Source organism: Xyrauchen texanus, chromosome 12, assembly GCF_025860055.1.
Source record: "Xyrauchen texanus isolate HMW12.3.18 chromosome 12, RBS_HiC_50CHRs, whole genome shotgun sequence".
Classification (NCBI taxonomy): domain Eukaryota; kingdom Metazoa; phylum Chordata; class Actinopteri; order Cypriniformes; family Catostomidae; genus Xyrauchen; species Xyrauchen texanus.
In genome coordinates this window covers 31,147,525-31,167,506 of record NC_068287.1, presented here as the reverse complement: position 1 = coordinate 31,167,506, position 19,982 = coordinate 31,147,525, and the positions used below count along the sequence as shown (strand labels likewise).

The window sequence follows — 19,982 nt, the reverse complement described above, 5'->3', positions numbered from 1 at the left end:
AGAGAGAGAGAGAGAGAGAGAGAGAGAGTACAATGTGTGAAAAGAGAGATAGAAAGCAAAACAGCTACTGATAAGCAGCCTGAAAAAGAGTTGCTAAAGGGGTCTCCCTCTTCAAAGCGCAGGCTCTCTCTCTCACTCTCTCTCTCTCTCTCACACACACACTCACTCACTCACTCTCTCTCTCTCTCTCTCTCTCTCTCTCTCTCTCTCTTGAATACTGTCACACACAAGCTACCCTCTCTACTGTGCAGCCACAGCACAAAAGAAAGATGGGCAGGAGAAAAAAAATGCAGTAATGCGCTTGGTAAGCAGAATAACAGGGAAAAAAATACCTGTTCCACCATCTTGCTCCCTTTTTCCTCCATAAACTAAGCAGCTGCCTTAGTCCCAATCCCTGCAGCATCTGCCTAAAGCAAGCATCAATTATGGATGAGGGTGTGTGCTCACCGCTGTGTGTAGCGAAAGAGTGTGTGTGAGTATGTGAGTGGGAGGGAAGGGAGGGGTGGAGAAGGAGGAGGGAGCTAATGCGAGCGAACGCTATGCTCCAAAATTTCTCTCTCTATCTCCGTTCATAACTAATGGGTGCCACTCTGAAGTGTTAGGGATTCTGACTATTTTGCATGAAAACTACATTTAATTTAGAGTTGTGATTTGGATTATAAAGTGATGTGAAAGCATGGGCAGTTCACCATCTGTGAACGTTTAGACAAGTTTTAGTACAATAGTTTTTGCATAACAAATGATAGTATCAGCATAACTATCTGAGCAAAACGTTGAATTGATCCCCCTTTTGCTTTAACGACAGCATACGTTTGAGCTGGACTCCACAAGTTTGTGCAGAAGCTGATGATCCATGTCATCTCAGCATGATTTGAGAAGGTTCAAATGAGCATCTTGTGTGCTTCAATGGAAGCAAGGAAATCTGACCTTTCATAAAAGGCAATTAACATCATGTCAAAAATTTGCTTATTTAGTTAATGACCTAGAAATTTTGCAAAATCTTAAATATTTCTCATTCATTTTACGTCATAATTGTTTCAAAATCCCAAAACTTTGTTTCTTTCTGGGTCCTATAAGATGTTTCTTTAATCATAAATCTGGTGCTTTGAAGGTTAAGAATGTCCATAAGTTCTGTTTAGTGTCTGGTTCATTCTAGGACATAATACTCTCTGCTGACCATGGCTGTACATCACTGAGAGCATCACTGTTGTTGCTTTAGGTGGGGCCAGGCTGAGAGGTAAACAGGATCAAGATCCACTGTCCTTGCTCTTTCAAACACACACTGACTTGCACAGCGAAATGCAGAGCCAACTCGCTCTCTCTCTTTCTGAAAAGAAAAAAGAAAATGGCTGAGGCAAGGACTTCTTTGGCCCCTGCTGGGTACGCCCTTTCTTTCCTATAGATTGGACGTTCGATCAACCTTCACCTTTGTTTTCTCCTCTCGCTTGATGCCGGATTCTCTCCACAGGCGCTCTTTGAGTGTGTGAATGCGTGTGTGAGTACGCATTTGAGTGTTTAAGGACCGGCGTGCTGGCCCTGTACTCAAGACAGTCAGCTGGCTTCCATCCAGGTCTGTGAAGTGCCACTTCAGCTGGACGCGTTCTCAGCTTAGAGGACAATTCATTTCCCAACAGGCCTGCGGTGTCATACGACCACAGTGGACCAGGACCTGAGGACCCGAGGACCCCCTCATTCTTTCATTATGTTAGCCACCCGCGCCTACCAATCACCCCCAAACAAGTGCTCTGCTCTCCTCTGTGCTTCACACCCAGCTTTCGTATCAGACAATTTGTTGTTCGCACCCGGCGAGCATTACCCTACACTTCTGGGGGAGTTTCTCCATGTGGTAATTGCGTGATCACTCGGAAGCCAGACATCAAATCACGCTGTCTCAGAGTAAACACTTTAATAATTCAGGAGGTTTTGTAGCTTATGAGTGTGTACTATTTTGAAAGTAACCCATTTTCCAGCAGGGGGGCTACCTTTTAAAGATGCTAGTTTCAAAGAAAGCAGCCCAGCGAACATCAAGTATATTAACCCCAATAGAAGAAAGTTTCCAAAGATTAAAGGGTGAGACAAAGCTGAGATTGTGAGTAGGCATGTGCAAAACTACATATTTACAAATAAAACATGTAATTGCGGTGACTAATTGACTAACTGGCCTAAAAGTAATATTCTGGGTTCAGTATAAGTGAAGCTCATTCAACAGCATTTGTGGCATAATATTGATTACCACAAAAATGTATTTCAACTTGTCCATTCTTTTTCCAAATGTTAAAATAGGTGGAAGAATGCTTTTCTACAAACATACATAAAACATAAAATACTGACGGTTTCAAAAGTATAGCCATAAGATTTGAACAATATGTGTATTAACATGATTTTAGTGTTATAAAATTGCTTACTAACCTTTTCTGTATAAAGTTTTATCCAATCTTACAACTTTAATGCCATGATGATGTTATGCTGTAAACCCTAAAATGCTAAACTCACAGTAAAAACGACGATTCAAACTACTTTACAGCTAAAATAAGACATGTTTTGACAGAAGGGTTAACACAAGTGCTTTTTAAAAATTATAGTCTTCACATTTCTGCCTTTAAACCCTGCAAAAATGTATATATAAAATAATTTCTTACCATTGTAAATGACTCACTTTAACCTTGTTTTCTTCTTCCCTAAAAAGATCTGAAGCAGGGCATTTTAATAGCTGCTACTATCATAACCTCTGCTGTCCCATCAGGTGATGATTTAGCTTATTAAGGGTTGCACAGATGGAGATGGTACTGGAGGAAGATTACTTAAGGAGTTTGTCTAGCGCTGTCTACACAGAGCTGCATGCCATTCGGAGTAGTGCAGAGATATTTGCCATGTGACAAATGGTAAGTGCGGCCCCACTATGCAGGAAGTGCTATTGGCGAGTGCTTTAAGATGTTTAATTAAAGACGCTGTGACAGGAGGGAGACCTGCGCAGGGTCCAGGGACTACGCGGCTAATCCTCTTCCTCCACAAACTATCCCCTTGTGAGTGTGATTGATGAACTGATTCCTCTTTACATCTTCATTTGCATGGTGCACTAACAGGCAGGGGGCTGAGCGGTGGCAGACGAGAGCTCCCGCACTAATGCCAGTTAATATAATAATGGGAAACAAGGCAAGGTTAGCTGCCATTTGGCTCATCTGGCCGGCTCGCCCATTAACTTCAGTGCACCTCTCAGGCCGCAAAGCACGCCATCCCACAGGCCTGCTTATGTGTGTACATGTGCACAGTTAGTTAACTTATTCACTTGTTTACTCAGAGCTTGTTTGCTTACAATCTCAGCTAGAAGTGGATAACTAGTCAACAAACAGCTCCAGTCGATTTGTGAGGTCTTGATTATTAAGGTCAAAGTATACTTGGTGCTGGTTAGGGATGTGGATGTGTAGTTGAATACTTGATTTTTCGGCCATATATACAGTGAGATGCATGTTAAATCCTGAACACACAAACTAAAACTTGCAGTTATAACAGAATGCACAGGGTGGCGCTGTTGAGTGTGGACAAGTTGATCACATTTGATGAGCAAACCATTCTGTAGGTAAGTTTAGATTGACGCCAAAAAAGCGGGTTATTGTGAGAATGTGGCATACTGCGAGAAAGCTGGGTTCCTGTTTAAATGTACTGGATAAGCGGTGTACACATTACTCTCATATACGTGCAATTCATCAGAAAGAAGCAACCCTGTTGCAACGTAATCTCTGCGACGCTTCTATAAACAGGGTTGGGGAGTAACTAAATACATGTAACAGGAATACGTATTAAAAATATAAAATGTAATTAACTGTATTCCACTACAGTTACGATTTAAATCAACGGTATTTAGAATACAGTTACATTTAAAATGTTTTTTCGATTACTGAAGAGATTACTTTGCTTTTTATTGTCATTTGGTTCATTGAATATTTTGTCCTTTCAGATGGAAAACATTTATACATATAAATTACGTGATCCAAGTGCATTTGAACAGCAGCGAAACACTTTCTTATGATGTGTTACATTCATACGAGCAGACAGAGAATTCTGAAGTAAGTTTGGAGCAGAAGAAATAGATATAAACCTTGTGTAAATTGTCAGCTTTACGTTAGCTAAAATGCTATTTCTAGCAATTTTACATGCACGGTCATATTTTTTATCAAGAAAATTCACGTCGGATCATAATTTTTTTTTCTAGTAAGACTCTTGATATTAGGGCAAAAATCATATTCTTGATAATCATTTTTTTAATTTTTGTCCTGTAAAATATCTAAAAAAACAATATTTCTTAAAACAAGAAACTATTAGACAATTTGCACTGAAAATCCCTATCTGAGAAGTTGTCTTTAAAATTACCCCCTTTAAAAAGGATGGTTGACTTTTTAAACATCTTGTGCCATGAGTGTTGTGTTTTTAACATGACATGAATAGTTTAACTTAGTCAAATAGTTCAACTTTTAAAGATGCTTTTCAAGACCCTTGATTCTGTTCCATTCTGTTGCATACCATACTACATAGCTATTGTTGTACACAAAAACACATACTATGTGAACGCTCCCTAATAATCTGATCAGGGTCAGGTATCCCAAAAACAGTCCATTCAATCTTCTTCTATGATTCTTAGTACTTTTATAAAGAACCAAATAATTACTCCTCACTATATTATACCATTTGATTTGTTTAAAAATATTACACAGAAATGCTGAAAAAAAAATATATATATTTTTTAAATATATATTTGTAAGTACCTTTTATTACAACAAAAGCATTTTCCAAAATTGCTTTGGAACTGTAAATACAGTGGTACAGGAAACAGAGTATTTTCAAGAATGCATACATTTACAAGAACTGTTAATGGAACCAAAAATCATGAAAACGTATTTTGGTCCTGGTATGTTTAATAAAATGGAACCAGTTCTGAATAATAACCAGCTCTTAATTTACAACCCTACAAATGCAAAAAGGAACCAGCAGATGTGCCCTGGTTGTGAGTTACCAGGCACTGGAGTGTATCACCAAGCAGTTTAATTAGTATTAAAGGCTGATCTGGATTAAGTGGTTTGCTGTGACGGACACAAATCCTATCAAATCGATACCAATAACAGAAGAAATCTCAGTAGGATCACTAAGAAAACAGCCGTGCAGCTGAACAGACGCCGCCATGAGGAAAGGAGATGGCCACCTCTGAGGGTCTTCACACACACACACACACAAACACACACACACACACACACACACACACAAACACCACTCATCTGTAATTCTGCATGTGTTCCTGCTACAAAAAGCCAGACCAAGTAGGGACTCTGGTCGATCCTCAGACAATTAAGCACCTGGCCATCACTCATTATGTCAATGGGGAAGCCGATATTACAATTCTTCCAAAAGCCTTTTAAGGAACATTCTTTAAACAACCTGTGCTTCATACCTCAATTCTTAAAGGTGTATACGTTTTGCACCACTAGTGTCACCAAACATGAACTGTGGTATTTTAATAGCGCCAGAGAGTCCTAGTTTTTAAACTTTTTAGGAATCGACCACCTCATGGCTTACTGACACTGTAGTTGCCTCTGCAAATTAGGACCAAGTATTTTAACACTCAAAAATTAGACTAATGGTACATGATGACTATTTTTACTGCTAATCACTCATGTCATTTTAAACAGGTCTGCTATGTCAAATCTGGGCTTGGGGAAAAACTTTAAAGTATGACGGACACCCTTAGAATATTTTACTGTAAATAATATCCACACATACACATTCCTTGATGTTTCTTTGACAATTTCAGGCTTTTGTTTTGGGACTGTGAATGCTTTGGCTAGCATGTCTACCCAACCACACAGAGCTCGAAACCACAGGCAACCATTTTGTGAGTTGAGAATACCAATTTGAGTCATGGTTTCACTGACAGACTTAGTCTTTGCTTTGGTGAAATGGTATTGGATGATGTTTTTATAGTCAGTGAGATGCAATAATAAGATCTCGAGAGCTGGCTTGCATGAGAGCCTGAAGTGGGCGTATTTTGAACACAAAACCATGCAATCATAACCCAGTTCCTATTCCCTGTTGAACTCGGGAGTGAAAAATATGAACTCTCTTGGCTTACATATCACCAGCCACTCTGAGTATATAGCGTATATAGAGTATATAGCGTACATGTATGAAGAGGCTGTAAAAATTTATTCATGTCTGCCCCCTGATGCTACTCTGAATTTTGGATGAGGAGCACTACCTAGGTAATCGTAGATAACGACCAGCATGCTGTATTGGAACATTTCTCCTGCTCTATCATTATCATAATAATAAGCAGGTGATCCAAGAAAGATAAATTGTTTTTATAATATGATGTGTAGGTTAAAGATTTGGGTTAATATATACAATTACACTGCATAAAATCTTTTTCAAATTCAGTATTTTTATATCTGTTTCCAGTAAAAAATATCTAAACAGCTAAAACAAGACACGATTACTTGAGAATCAAAATGACACACAAAATTAAGACTTGTTTTAAGAGAAATCGGACAAAACTGACTGAGCGTAGCATCTGGGTATGCAGGTGCATAAGGACACGGGCGGATTGGGGTCCGCACCCATGGGGCTGGGATTTAGACACACAAATTAAAATCAGTGATTCTAAATTTGTATTTTCAGTAAATGTCATTGTGCAGTGATTTATTTCCTTTGTGCTTTCAATTTTTTTGCAGCCCTGAGATGCCGTACATTTGAGGTTATTTGCAGCATCATGTTTTTTAAGTGACGTTTAAAGGGTTACACCAAATAATAATATAAAAATAATACAAAATTACAATGTTACGAGAGGTTGGTAGCTAGCTAGTTGAAAAGTACATCATTAAGAATGAATAATAAATAAAAACATAAAAGCGGGGCCTTAAAGAAGAAAGAGAGGGTGGAGAAGTTAGCCGCAACATACTAATATTAGTAGTTACAGCACTTCAGATGAGATAAACAATGAATTTGGCAGCTCAACAGAATATCAGGAGTCAGGGAACAATGAAGCAGCCGCTACAGAGACCAGAACTGGATACTCAGTTCAACATTCAAGACCAGTTTAAGATCTGGCCAGATTTTTAATAGTCGAGAACAACAGTTTCACGTTTAGCTTCAGTGAAATCTGTACTATTTATTTATCTTTCCTACTATCCCTGGCACTGTGGCTTCAGCGGAGCACTCATTTTCAAAGTTGAAGCTAATAAATAATTATTTGAGGAGCATGATGGGTCATGGCAGACTCTCGGCACAGGCCATTCTTTCCATTGAGAATATAAGAAGCCGCAAACTAAACACAAAGGACATCATGGCAGAGTTAGCTGAAAGGAAGGCCCAGAGAGTTCAACTAACATGAATGAGTATGTGGTTTAATTTCACATTTATTATGTCTGCTTGCTGTATGTTAAAAGCCTATTGGGACATAGTGCCAATTTGGGTGTTTGTTTGTTTTTGAGCTTCTAGTAGTTTATGGTATTGACATTGCTAAGTGCATCTTTAATGTTGGGGTGTGCCTAGTAGACTGTTTAACAGGCTGCTGGTAGTTCGATAACTGTTCTGGTTGTGAAAAGTCATCGGGTTGCATTATAATGCCTCTCATGGTTGTGTTTTATAGATATATATATGCATGTGTATATACGTATATACATGTATACAGTGTGTGTGTGTGTGTGTGTATATATATATATATATATATATATATATATATATATATATATATATATATATATATATATATTAGGACTGTTGATTTAACGTGATAATTCAGTGCGATTAATTTGTCAAGAAATAACGCGTTAAAATAATTAACTTAATTAATCACACTGCCTCCGGACCATAATAGGGAAGATTCCTGAGAAATGCAAGCTTGTACTACCACCTGTTTACTCCAGAGGGCAGTAAGTGAAATTTCAGCTGTATGTGCAATACACAGTTTACACAGTGAAGAAAACAACATTCAGCAGACACACAACACAAACATGCGTTACGTTCTTGCATTCAAAACACTTGAAGGAGCGCAAATGCGAACTAAGGGATCTCAAGATGTGTTTAAAGATTGAGTATTAAACTATATTTAACTTGACAAAGTGACCTAAACATTTTATGTTTATGACACAACACACCCGAGACGCTACACAAGCATGTCTGACGCAGGTGTAAATTGACGGGCTCTTAAACAAGCCCTTATAATAAATCTCGAACTGATTGACAAATTCTTTTGTGTAATGGATTGCTGTGAACTGTGTGCCAATGATTGAATTATGATTAATAATATTGTAGTAAACAATACATTGTATTCTAAAGCCGCTTTTTGTATTGTCTTATCAATGATTAACTCTTCTGCCACAAGAATGTAATGCATTTTATTTTATATTTTTATTATATATATATAATTTTTTAATATTTAAAGATAACTATGTATAATCTTTATATATTGAATTATTGTTATATAAGGGGCTTTCTCAGCAAATATTTGTATATGCAATTAATTAATCGGGACACCATGTAACTAATTCGATTAAAAATTGTAATCAATTGACAGCCCTAATATATATATATATATATATATATATATATATATATATATATATATATATATATATATATTGCACGTATACACGTATTTATGTATATGAGTGTGTGTATACAGTGCGTGTGTGTGTGTGCGTGTATATAATATATATATAGCATTGCCTAGAGACTACTAGGGTCTACTATACTAATAGCCTACTACTGTTATATTAAGATAATAGGCCTATTTGGCATTTCATTTTCCAGCGAAATACGTATATGTCTAGTCTATATGTTGTGCTTGTTTGTGTGGTGAATTTTTGGGCCTGCTACAAAATCTGCATATGGGCCTAGTGGTGACTTGCTATGACAATGGACTGAGGTTTATGCTTTTAAAACTAAAAACTAAAACTATTGGCCAATAGGGTATAAAAAACTAAACTTAATTCAAGGGTTAAAACAATTTTCTTAAAAAGATTTCTTTACCGTGTGGATCTTTATTCCCAATTTTATTTGAAATTATTTGGTAAAAATGGCTGGAAATAACAGCTGGCATATATAAAATAAGTATAAATGCAAATGACCTTTCCAACCAAATACAGTTTGAAACTACAAAAGTGGGAAGGAAATAAAGAGAGAGAGAGAGGCTGGGTTGAATCAGGTGGCAGGTATGCAGTTGGAGCAGTGTCCCCTGCAGCTGTTCTCTGCCTGCCAGCTTTCCTCTGATACACATCAGTCTTGGCCAGTGTGTTCCAGCCTGGCCCCTGCTTCAGATGAGGAGCACATATACATTTCCAGATCACAAACCCATCTCCTTCCCTCCACCACTCCACTGGAACAAATCTGCTTTCTATTCAGTGTCGCAAATCTCATGTTCTAGTAGGGTTGAACTTGGAGGGGTTTAGCCGACTGTGTCTGCGTAGCTTTCTTGCTCTCCCTTTTTCCCCTCTATCTCACTTGTTTTTTGCAAAACAGTGAAGAGGAATGCATATATTTTACTGCACTGACCTAACCGTCAGTGCAGTAAAAATGTAACTTTATAGAGAAAATGGAACCTCTGAATTTTTCTGGTGCTCTTCACTGATTATGCGAATGTGATTACTTCCTGTTATCAACATGAGACAAGAACCGAGGTATCCCATGCAGCTGACATAATGTGCTGTACATCAAGCAACAGAAAAACATACTTGAACTGATGCAAATATGTTTGACGGAAGATGGCGCTGGTCAGTATCCCAGCAGATTGGGGCAAAAGTCAGGGTACTTGAACATTTCGTTAGCAACATGCCAACTTCCCGTGTGTATTGATTTCAATAGAGTTTGAAGTTAGTATGTTGCTGAGCTAACAGCATAATACTCTTATAAGCCTGCAAATACATAGCACACCCATGTAGTGGGTGAAATAGTCCATTTGAAATTAGAAATTTTCAGTATCTAATGAAATATAAGTTTTCGTAATGCATGAACTACCTTAAAATGCTGCCTCCGTAGACAGTTCACTAGACTTTGCAACAGAGCAAGAATGTAGATCTCTTTGCTTCTCCAGAGACCGCCGGCCCTCCCCACAACTGATGTCGCTCACAGCTCTGCCCAGCACGCCCACTAAACATTGGCACTGTCGCTAATAAGCCTAGGTCGTTAGTGTGCCATGTTTTGGGCTAATTTTCGAATCAAAGAGTCAGGCTCACCACCCAACACTTTCCTTGTGCTGAGAAGTTGTAACACTTCCTTCTCCGACACACACACACACACACACACACACACACACACACGCACGCACACACACGCACACACACGCTTGGGCTCCCATGTGCTGTAATTATATGTGGTGGATATCATGAGGGGGAAAAGGGAGCGCATGGCAGGCAAAGGCATTCAGCAGCAGGGCCTTGGCCATATGGAGACAGCCTGGAAACCGTCAGACTCACTTAATAGATGTTATCCTCTGGGACTCAGGAAGGCAGGTTCATATGGAATAAACATAACTCCTCAGGCTGAGCATGGATTGGGATGTGCATCACTCCTTAACTATCATTTCAGTAGCACTCCTTGTCTTTTACTTCTTCCATCTTGCCAATTTCTGAGGGGTCTCATTAAGGGAGAGATAGACTTCATCGTGTGTGGCTCAGACATAGGATGCAGAGGAGAACTGAAGTCAACATCAAATCAAAATTGACCTAATTTACTCTTTAATGCAATAACACCTTACTGTGAAAGTTATCAAAATGTAATCCACTCTTAATTTTAAATAGCTTTCCTTTTCTGTTGACAAATAGGATTTGTTTAGTTCGCCTAAAATTATGATGAAATGCACCAACGTTTTTGTTCTTCTGCTACTGTAATATGTTCATTTGGTGTTATTTCTCCTGTCTTGACCTAGTAGATTTTGGGTGTGGTTTGGACGTCACCCTCTTTATTTTTTTCAACAAACTAATTTTAAAACAAATTCGCACACTAGTTTAAACACAGGCTTCGTTCACCTTTGGTGCATTTGTTTGTTCAGGAGAAAAAAGTTCAGCTTCTTCCATTGTATAAATTAAGCCTTATACATAATGCTAACCAATAACCAAACCCCTATTTAGGCAATGTCTGGTTCTATTCAGGTATGAAAGGCCCACTTTTCATAATTCAATCAATTCCCAATGGATAAAATCACATCCCACCTGCACAGGACACAATTTATGCTCCTTTTAGAAGTTAAAAAGTTATTGGTATGTGACTAAGCTGCATCAAACAAGTACATTCCAGACTTATACACAAATGTGCTAAATCAGTCCAGAATGTCTGTGCTAAATATAGCTAGCACAAACTTTTATGTGTAACAGTCAAAAATAAATGAGCTAAAAGTAGCATACAACAAAGAGAATGCCGCCGCAGCAGCAGGCTGACTCCAGGGTTATCGAAGCAAGCCGTGCAGAAATCATAATTACAAGTTAGCGCCACTGCTATGCTTTAGCTGAATGTGGATAATTCTATTAGCATATCTTGCAAAGACAGCTTGCATTGGCTTTGAAATTATCACATACTTTTTTTTTCATTTCCTCATTACTTTTCATCCATTGTAAATCAGCAGAGGATCAATGACTTATTTAGGATGCAGCATGATGTTATGCTGAGGGATTTAGTTTCTGTGGGTGGTGAATGTGAACTAACGGTAGGAGCTTGTGGCTAACGCATGTTAGCTTCAGTCTGGGATCAGGTCTGAGTCATCACCCTCTGTTCATAATGAGACATAAACTGGAGAAAACAGTAGCATAACAACGCAAGATCACACATACGGCTAATAAAAGAAATTTGCAGTAGTAGCGTGGCATGTGTGTTCTAGCTTTAAATACACAACATTGGATGTGGGTCATGTTTCTGAGTGTGCCTGAATATGCTTTTTCATGGCATTGAAAGAGCATAAAATTACCATACAATATATGTGCATCATTGTGCAAACACAAATCCAAATATACGGTGTTTGTGTGTTCCCTGGGAATCGAACCAATGATATTGCCATTGCTAGAGACATGCAATACAGTATGTGTAAGTATGTGGGTGTGTGTCCATTTAGATATATGTATGTGCATCCAAACCTGATTTAGTTCAAATCTGCAGCGCAGAACATGCGGTGCAGATTCATAGTCACACATACAATATGTCAGCTGTCACAGGCGTGAATGCGACAACAGCACGGACACAAAGTGCTCATCAGGCCGGCGCATCTCCTGCATCTTCACACACTCTGATGCTTGTCAGGTACAGGTGATTTTAATTACAGCCATTATTTACACAGCTGAAACAAAGTGGCGAGGTGGCACTAAACCAGGCTGTCAGGCAGCCACACAATCATACTGGCTGGAGAAAGCTCATTTCCTTGCCTTACTCGTCTTTCCAGCCTTCTATTCTCCCTCAGTCTCTTTCTACTCCATGTCCTCCACCCATTCTGGGTGAAAGGAACATACAGTAAGAACATTAATCACACATCATGTTTAACCTTGGAATCATGTAATTCACTCTTAGCATTGCTGTCTGCTCTATATCATATGAACTGCTCAGCTAGCTTAATATACAGTGAGGTTGTAAGAATCCACATTGAAAGTCTGGAATTCAAATTACATCCCCAATTCCAAAAAATAAAAATGCAAATAAAAACAAAAAAGATTGATTAGTAAATTATATTCACCCTTTGCTATATTGAAAGCACCACAACTACACATAACATGATGCTTTAACTTGTCAATTTAATATATATATATATTTTTTTTAAATGTACAGTAATTTCAAATTTGGATGAGTAGAGTGTTTACCACTCTTTACCACTTAATTTGCCTCAAGGTTCGACGTGTTGTGCATTCGGAAATGCTATTCTGCTCACTAAAAACGTACAGAGTGGTTGTCAGAGTTACCTTAGCCTTTCTGTCAGCCTAAACCAGTGCATTATCCGTTGACCTCTCTAATAAACGTGTTTCTATCTACAGAACTGCTGCTCACTGGATGTTTTTTGCACCATTCTGAGTAAACTCTACAGCACGGGTAGGCAACCTTTTTGACATGAGTGCAATTTTTTATATTCCTGTTCAAATACTATGCCTATGCCCCCTTCACTCACCAACATTTTCGAAGTTTGTCAATTTTTCTGATTTTACCAGTTTATTTTTCATTACAAATTATATAATCAGCATAACAGTTTGAGTGAAAAAAAAAAAAAAAAAGAATTTCAAAACCATTACAAAAAGTAATCAAATTTTTCGCACCTGCATTCCAATGCACATCTTGATGTAATACTTCCTCATGATCACACAGCATGTTTTCACCAGTGGAGTGGGAGACTACACACTATTAAAGTGTGACTGTGCGTGAAAATCATTCGTGCTTCACAAGCCGATCAACTAGTAAGCTACTTTCGGTGAATTGCATCTGCAAAATCCTAAAACTTAATTTCCAGGTTAAATGTATATTTTTAATAGACTCTTTTAAACATTTAACGTAATTTTTAGTGTGACTATGGTTTAAGGAGGGAGTACCTTTATGCTGGGTTGGAAATCTCAAGGATTAATAGTGGTGTTTTCCTTATTACATGGCGTGTTGTTCTGAAAGCAAAACAAAACAAATGAAATATGGAATGAAGGCAAAGCGGGCGTGTTTACTCACACGAAGAACTACCGGCTCATGATGCACAAATGTCTTGCACACACAGCGCGAGTCTCGTCACACTTTAATAGTGTTTAGCCTCTCATTCAGCTGATGGAAACACGCTGCGTAATCATGAGGATTACATTAAGATGTAATGTAGATTAGAATACAGGTGCAGAATTTATATACATAAAATAGTCTACTCCTCTCTCGCCATTGCTGGTGTGCCAGTGATTACCCCGCTGCGTGCCATAGGTTGCTGACCCCTGCTCTAGAGACTGTTGTGTGTGAAAATCCCAAGAGATCAGCAGTTACTGAAATAGTGAAACCAACCATGTCTGGCACCAACAATTATGCCACGGTCTAAATCACTGAGATCAATCACTTTTTTCCCTATTCTGATGGTTGATGTGAACATTAACTGAAGCTCCTGACCCATGTCTGCATGATTTTATGCATTGCACTGCTGCCACATGATTGGCTGATTAGATAATCACATGAACAAGTAGGTGTACAGGTGTTCTTAATAAAGTAGTAAGTGTATATATATGGCCTCAACTCCCATCTTTTCGATTTCATTGTACATCACTCAACTTTCAGGGCAGCTGCACAATTCATCCCAGTTCCATCAGATTGCTGGAGCTGTATATTTTCTGAAGATCAATGGAGGGCTAAGGGGGTTAATACATTAATACTATTTGATCAAAGAGCTATTTTTGGTTTGTGTGAAGAAAAAAAGACAAAAAAGGGGGAAAACAATTACAGCAACAGTGATAACAAGGATAAACAGAGAAAAAGTGAGGGTGTTTGTGTGTGTGGGGGCGGGTTTGGGTTGTTTACAAGGACACAAACTGGTAATTACAAGGGTATTATGCTATAAATGTGGTTTATGAGGCCATTTTGAAATAGTTTAATTCTTTTGTGAGGGTTAGGTTTAGGGGATAACCCTACTATAGAATCTATAGTTCGTACTATATAAAAATCATTATGTCTATGATAGCTGCACCAACATGTGTGTGTGTGTGTGTGTAAGTGAACAAAGGTTAAGACTCTGGCAGATGTTGCAGTGTCTCTGACTGTCATGACAGATGTTGTGAAGCGTAGCTGCGAGAGGTATGACCAGGCCTAATGATTACCTTAGCAAGCGCACAGGTACACTAAGAGCAGAACTAATCAGACACAGATGGACACACACAGAGAGCTGCAGGAGCAGGCCAGCACACACAGATGTCTCTGCCAGCACTGAACTCACGGCCCTCTGGGAAGACCAGCAAACAAGCTCTGTTTCCAATCGGATTCTTTAATCATGACCATTAAGGCACATGCTGTTGGATATTGAGATTACAGCAGCTACATATCAATGATGACCTAAACATGGTGTAATATCATCAACTTTGACATCATGATGAGCAAAAACATACGAGGAAGAGGTCTGTAGAGAGGTTCAAAACTACATATTTTTTTCAGTAAATATTGCTACTTATTTTAAGGAAGCCATTCAGGTTCATCTGACCCTTATCAGACATGATTCTTAGGGGGTGTTCACTTAGCAAATGTGCTTGATTTATAAAAACAGTTGAATGGAGCATAATGGATGGCCATCTTAAAACCGTATCACTCACTGCGAAATACACCCATATAATAGCGTGAGTCACAACGCAGTGGAATTAGCGCAATTTAATTGTGAAATGTTTCATGAGGCACTTATCTGTATTATGGGAGCTGTGGATTAATTACATTGCATTTTCACTATATTGGCCAATTTCATGGTTTTGCACAGTTTGAAAATATTTACACTAGTACCAAATAATTAATTCAATGGCTTGTTAGGCACCCCAGTCATTTTCCATTAGACTGCAGAATGCAGGGTAAATATCACATGCGCGCGCTCACACGTCTCTTCACAAGTGGGCTTGGAGGACTGGCATCTGTCATAATTATGTTCAGTGTGTTGACAAGCTTTGCTGTCTAACAAGATACATCCCATTATTGCCAGATGTTTTAAAATTGACATTATAAATGTTTACACTGTGTAGTAACCCAAGCTATTAGCTTCGACTAGTGACATGAAATACTCCAAAAGCCAGCATAAAAACATTAGTGTCAGCTGCTATAAAAGTTGTGCTATTAATTTTAGCCGAGGATACAACATCTCTGAATATAGCCCATCTGTTATGGCATCAACTGACCCAAATTACTTTACAAATATGGTCCCATCAAATTATTTTCAAGGACCGTTTTCGGCACAAATGCCAGACCCTCAAAGACAAAAGGTTGTATTGCAGCGTAATAGATGCAACATGTGCAATAAATAAATAAATCTATCATTACTTACTCAACCTCACAAACTCACCCTTAGAAACCATGTAGCTGTTATTTTTTCCCCTATTTTTGAAAAAATAAGTTTGCAATTGTTGACAATGACAGTTCATAGTAACCAGAAGCTGTCGGGGGATGCATGCATATGACTTATATGTTATATTACAAGTATTCTAAACCCATACAATAAGTTTGATAAAGGGACAGGTTGAATTTTTTATTATTATTCAGTGATAATCTTGCCCTCCACCAAAACTGGCATCTAGCCTGCATTCGTGTCCAGAATTTAAAAAATGCCATTGAGCTTTTATGATTTTGTTAGCATTTTGTAGCATTACTGACATTACTCCCAATTAACTGTTGTTGTAAGACAAAAGCTGCATAAAGATTCTTACAAATATTCTCCTTTTGTTTTCCGTGAAATAATAGTAATAGCACAAAGGTTTGGAACAACATTAGGGTAAGTAAATGATGACAAAATCTTAATGTTTGGGTGAATTATTCCTTTAAAATAGACCATACATGAATTTCAGGTCTTTCCTCAGTGTGCTGCTATTGCTGTGTAATAGTAGCACAGCACTGTGGGAATGGGAGGTTGTAAGGTGTGGTGGAAAGTTATCAGTGTAAATTAAAGGTATGACTGGTGGAAGCCCAAGGGTTTTCACAGGAGTTATCGGGGGCTTCCACCCATCAGCATCTTCTACACAGTCGACGGTTCCTGTGAAGTGTCATAAACTGCCGGGTCCATATCCAGTCTCACTGTGGCTCCCCGCAAAGCCCCCTGGGCCATCTGCTTTACCAGAATACAAAAGATGTGTTGGCGTTCTCTTTCTGTCTCTTTCTAAAGTCAATATATGAGACTCTTTCTCTCTAGATATCAGATGTTTTCTCAAATCTATTCTGAGCCCAGGAAGATACCACCCCCAATCCCCTTCAGTATAGTCTTCAGTGTTACCATGATTCTTAAAGTCAACCTAAATAAAAATAAATCTACCATATTACCGTTTTTTTTTTTTAAACGTATTTTTCTGTTAATCTTATTATCAGCGATTCATCTGTGAACGTTATTGCAAATGAAAAACCATCTATGTAATACCTTTAATACCTGCTCTTCTTTTGAAACAACTTTCCTTTACTGCTGACCTCACTTAGGCTGCACGGGCTGTTGGATAATGTTAACCAATAGCCAAATTGCTATTTAGGCAGTGCTTTAGCAAACTCGAATTAAAGTGTAACTTAAAGGTGCACTCAGTATTTTTTTCCTCATGAAAATGTTTAACTCCCAAAGACATGAATTGTAATTTTGCAATATATGTAGGAAATCGTGACCACTGACATTAAAACAAAGACTCCAGTCAAATCAGTAGTCATATAAAACTGTTTTATTCTACATGGAGAGGGTCTGCACATGGGAACTGCCATATTAGAATCAAATGCCCAGCCAAATACTACTTATAACCATCCTGTTATTTGACACTTTCACTCATTAAAGTAATCATGGCTGACTGTGAATCCTAAATTTCTACAATGGCATCTGAAATGAAAGCCATTGATTTTAAATTATGCTGCATTCAAGTATAATTCCAAGATAACACAAAGCCAAAGGTTATTGAGCGCACCTTTAATTTTGGTATGGAACGGACACTTTTCATGATCCAATCAATTCCTGTTGAATAAAAATCCCACTGTACATTTCTTCTTGTTGAATGTCCTGTTATACCTGGAAATATGTCACATTATAGAGTAGAATGTGTTGTTAACAGTGTTTCACAAATATTTAGGTATAGTTCACCCAAAAATTAAAATTAAAATAGTTATCATTTACGCACCCTGTGGAATTAAAAAAAAGTTACTTTTAGCAGAAAATCCCAGCTGCTTTTTCCCCATATAATAAAGGTGAAAAAAAAATGCTTGCTTTCAATCAAAATATTCAGGCAACATTTACGTGTTTTTCAAATAAAGATATCAGATGGCTTTAGAAGGCTTCGAATATAGTGCATGACTCATATGGACTATATAATGATGCGTTTATGCTTTTTTTGTCCTTTTTGGAGCTTGACAGCCCCTGGTCACCAGTCACTTGCATTGTATGGTAGAGAACAGCTTGAACATTCTGCTAAATTTCTCCTTTGAGTTCCATGGAAGAAAGAAAGTCCTACAGATTAGGAACAACATGGGGTGAGGAAATGATGACACCACTGCCATTTTAAGGTTTAAGGCACAAGAACTGTGCATCGCAAGAGCTCAGGTAGATCTGTCGATTTGCTCTGCGGTGGTTGAGGAGGAAAGCTGTGGCTTTAGGAGCTTTGTGTCAGCTGATCCCAGCACTGCATGGGCTCTGTAACACACATCAGGAAAAACACAAGCCACTGGGCAAACGGGAGAAAAGTGTGAGCGTGTGTGTGAGATACTTGGCCCTTGGCACGTTTTCCTGACACAGAGTGGGGGTGACAGACGGAGTTGACAGGCCAACCTTTGCACTGTGTAACAGACAGACAGGGAAGTGGGAACCGCGCTCCATCATGGGGGAATACAGATGTAAACATGGCCGCTCAATCACCCACACTCGCCTCCCTGACAAAAAATATTAGCATTAGAGTTCTCAGTGCAAAACTCACTGATGATCTGCATACGCACATGCAAACACATGGAGCACATGTGCCCGCCACGCTCATGCGTATGTGTGCCATCTTGGGACCACAGAGTCTCTGCCAACTGTGGTTTTAATTGTCGTGGGGATTCTAGTGTGCCACTGATATATTTGATGAGTCTGATGTGACTTATTGACAGCTCTGTGGAGCGTGCGTAGTGACCTGACAAAAACGCATTGATTAATTACCAGCCATCCAAGACAATTAACTGGAACGGAATTAGAAAACAAGCGCCGAGCAACGTTCACCACATATCATCCTACCATTGTTTAAACCCTCCGAGGATACATCAAACAATTTCTTTCCCAGCGTTTCCACGGCAACACTAATAAATTAGCTCACCAGTGTTACTGGAAAGCATTTCACTTGACAGTTTTAAAAATGATTTAAAAGCCGGCTTAGTATGTGAATCTCATCCTCACTACAGTAAATCAGTCTGCAGATGAACCACTCTTCCAGCTGTCATGGACGGATCATGGAGGGAAGTCTCCTTTGCCTGTGGTCTTGCCGGAGATGCTAGTTTAGGTGAAATATGTCCACATTGCTGCCGTTCTCATCCATTGTTCACACAGTAGTAAAACCATGTGGACACACAGGCCATTTGTTTTCACAAGCTAGAGTACAAACATGATTTCTCTAATGCAAAACCTAGTTACCTGCCTAAAGATGGGAGACGGGAGTACGATGCGCACCGGGACATCAGTGCTTTCAGAGCGGGTTTCATTTACTGTGCTTACAGTCAACCAGCTACGTACCATACTGGCCCCTTCCCGTGTTAATATATGTTGATTAGGATTGCCCAGCAGCATAATTTGTGGGTAGGCTAAGACTGTTTTTATTCTTCCATTATACTGTTAAAGTTATCACCTCGTAGGTTCATTTGGCGTGCAAGCGATCCATTAAATATTTAGTTTTTTGGGGGGAAATATAAGAAGGAAATATAAGGTTTTTCTTTCAAATGTTGATGTAATAACTATTGCTAAATATGCACATCTGTCGTTTGAGCCTTTTTTGTTTAAGCCAGCATGGAGGTTTGTCATGCCTGCATGGTCACATATGTTTGATTCATGGCTTATTGGTTAACTGTATAATAAATGGTTAAAACTCACGTTTAGTCAGTTAAAAGAATTAGCATCATTAATTTCACCCAATATGTAAGTTTATTTACATCTCGCTATCTGTGTGTGTGCAGCTGCTGCCTATGTTAAGTGTTAGCTTAGCAACATGCTAACGTCATACTCTACTGAAATCAATTGTAAGTCTAGTCTTATAATTTTTGTGTGTGCAGAATTGCTGTAGAGAATGTAGAGTGTTGACCCAACGTTCAATGAATGTAGAAAGGAAGTCCTGCCGTACAGGTAAAAG

General features: G+C 38.6%; 1 protein-coding gene across 11 annotated transcripts in view; it reads right to left on the bottom strand.

Annotated features, from left to right (window-relative positions):
* The window catches only part of LOC127652976 (RNA binding protein fox-1 homolog 1-like), a 393,043-nt gene that overhangs the window by 74,783 nt on the left and 298,278 nt on the right, over positions 1-19,982 (bottom strand). The window contains exon 1 of one of the 11 annotated variants that reach the window (XM_052139434.1): positions 333-471. The exons of the other annotated variants lie outside the window; for them this stretch is intronic. Within the exon in view, the coding sequence (XP_051995394.1) occupies positions 333-365 (33 nt within the window). The 5' untranslated portion in view covers positions 366-471. Of the gene's footprint in view, positions 1-332; positions 472-19,982 lie in introns of those variants that run through there. 11 annotated transcript variants of the gene reach the window in all.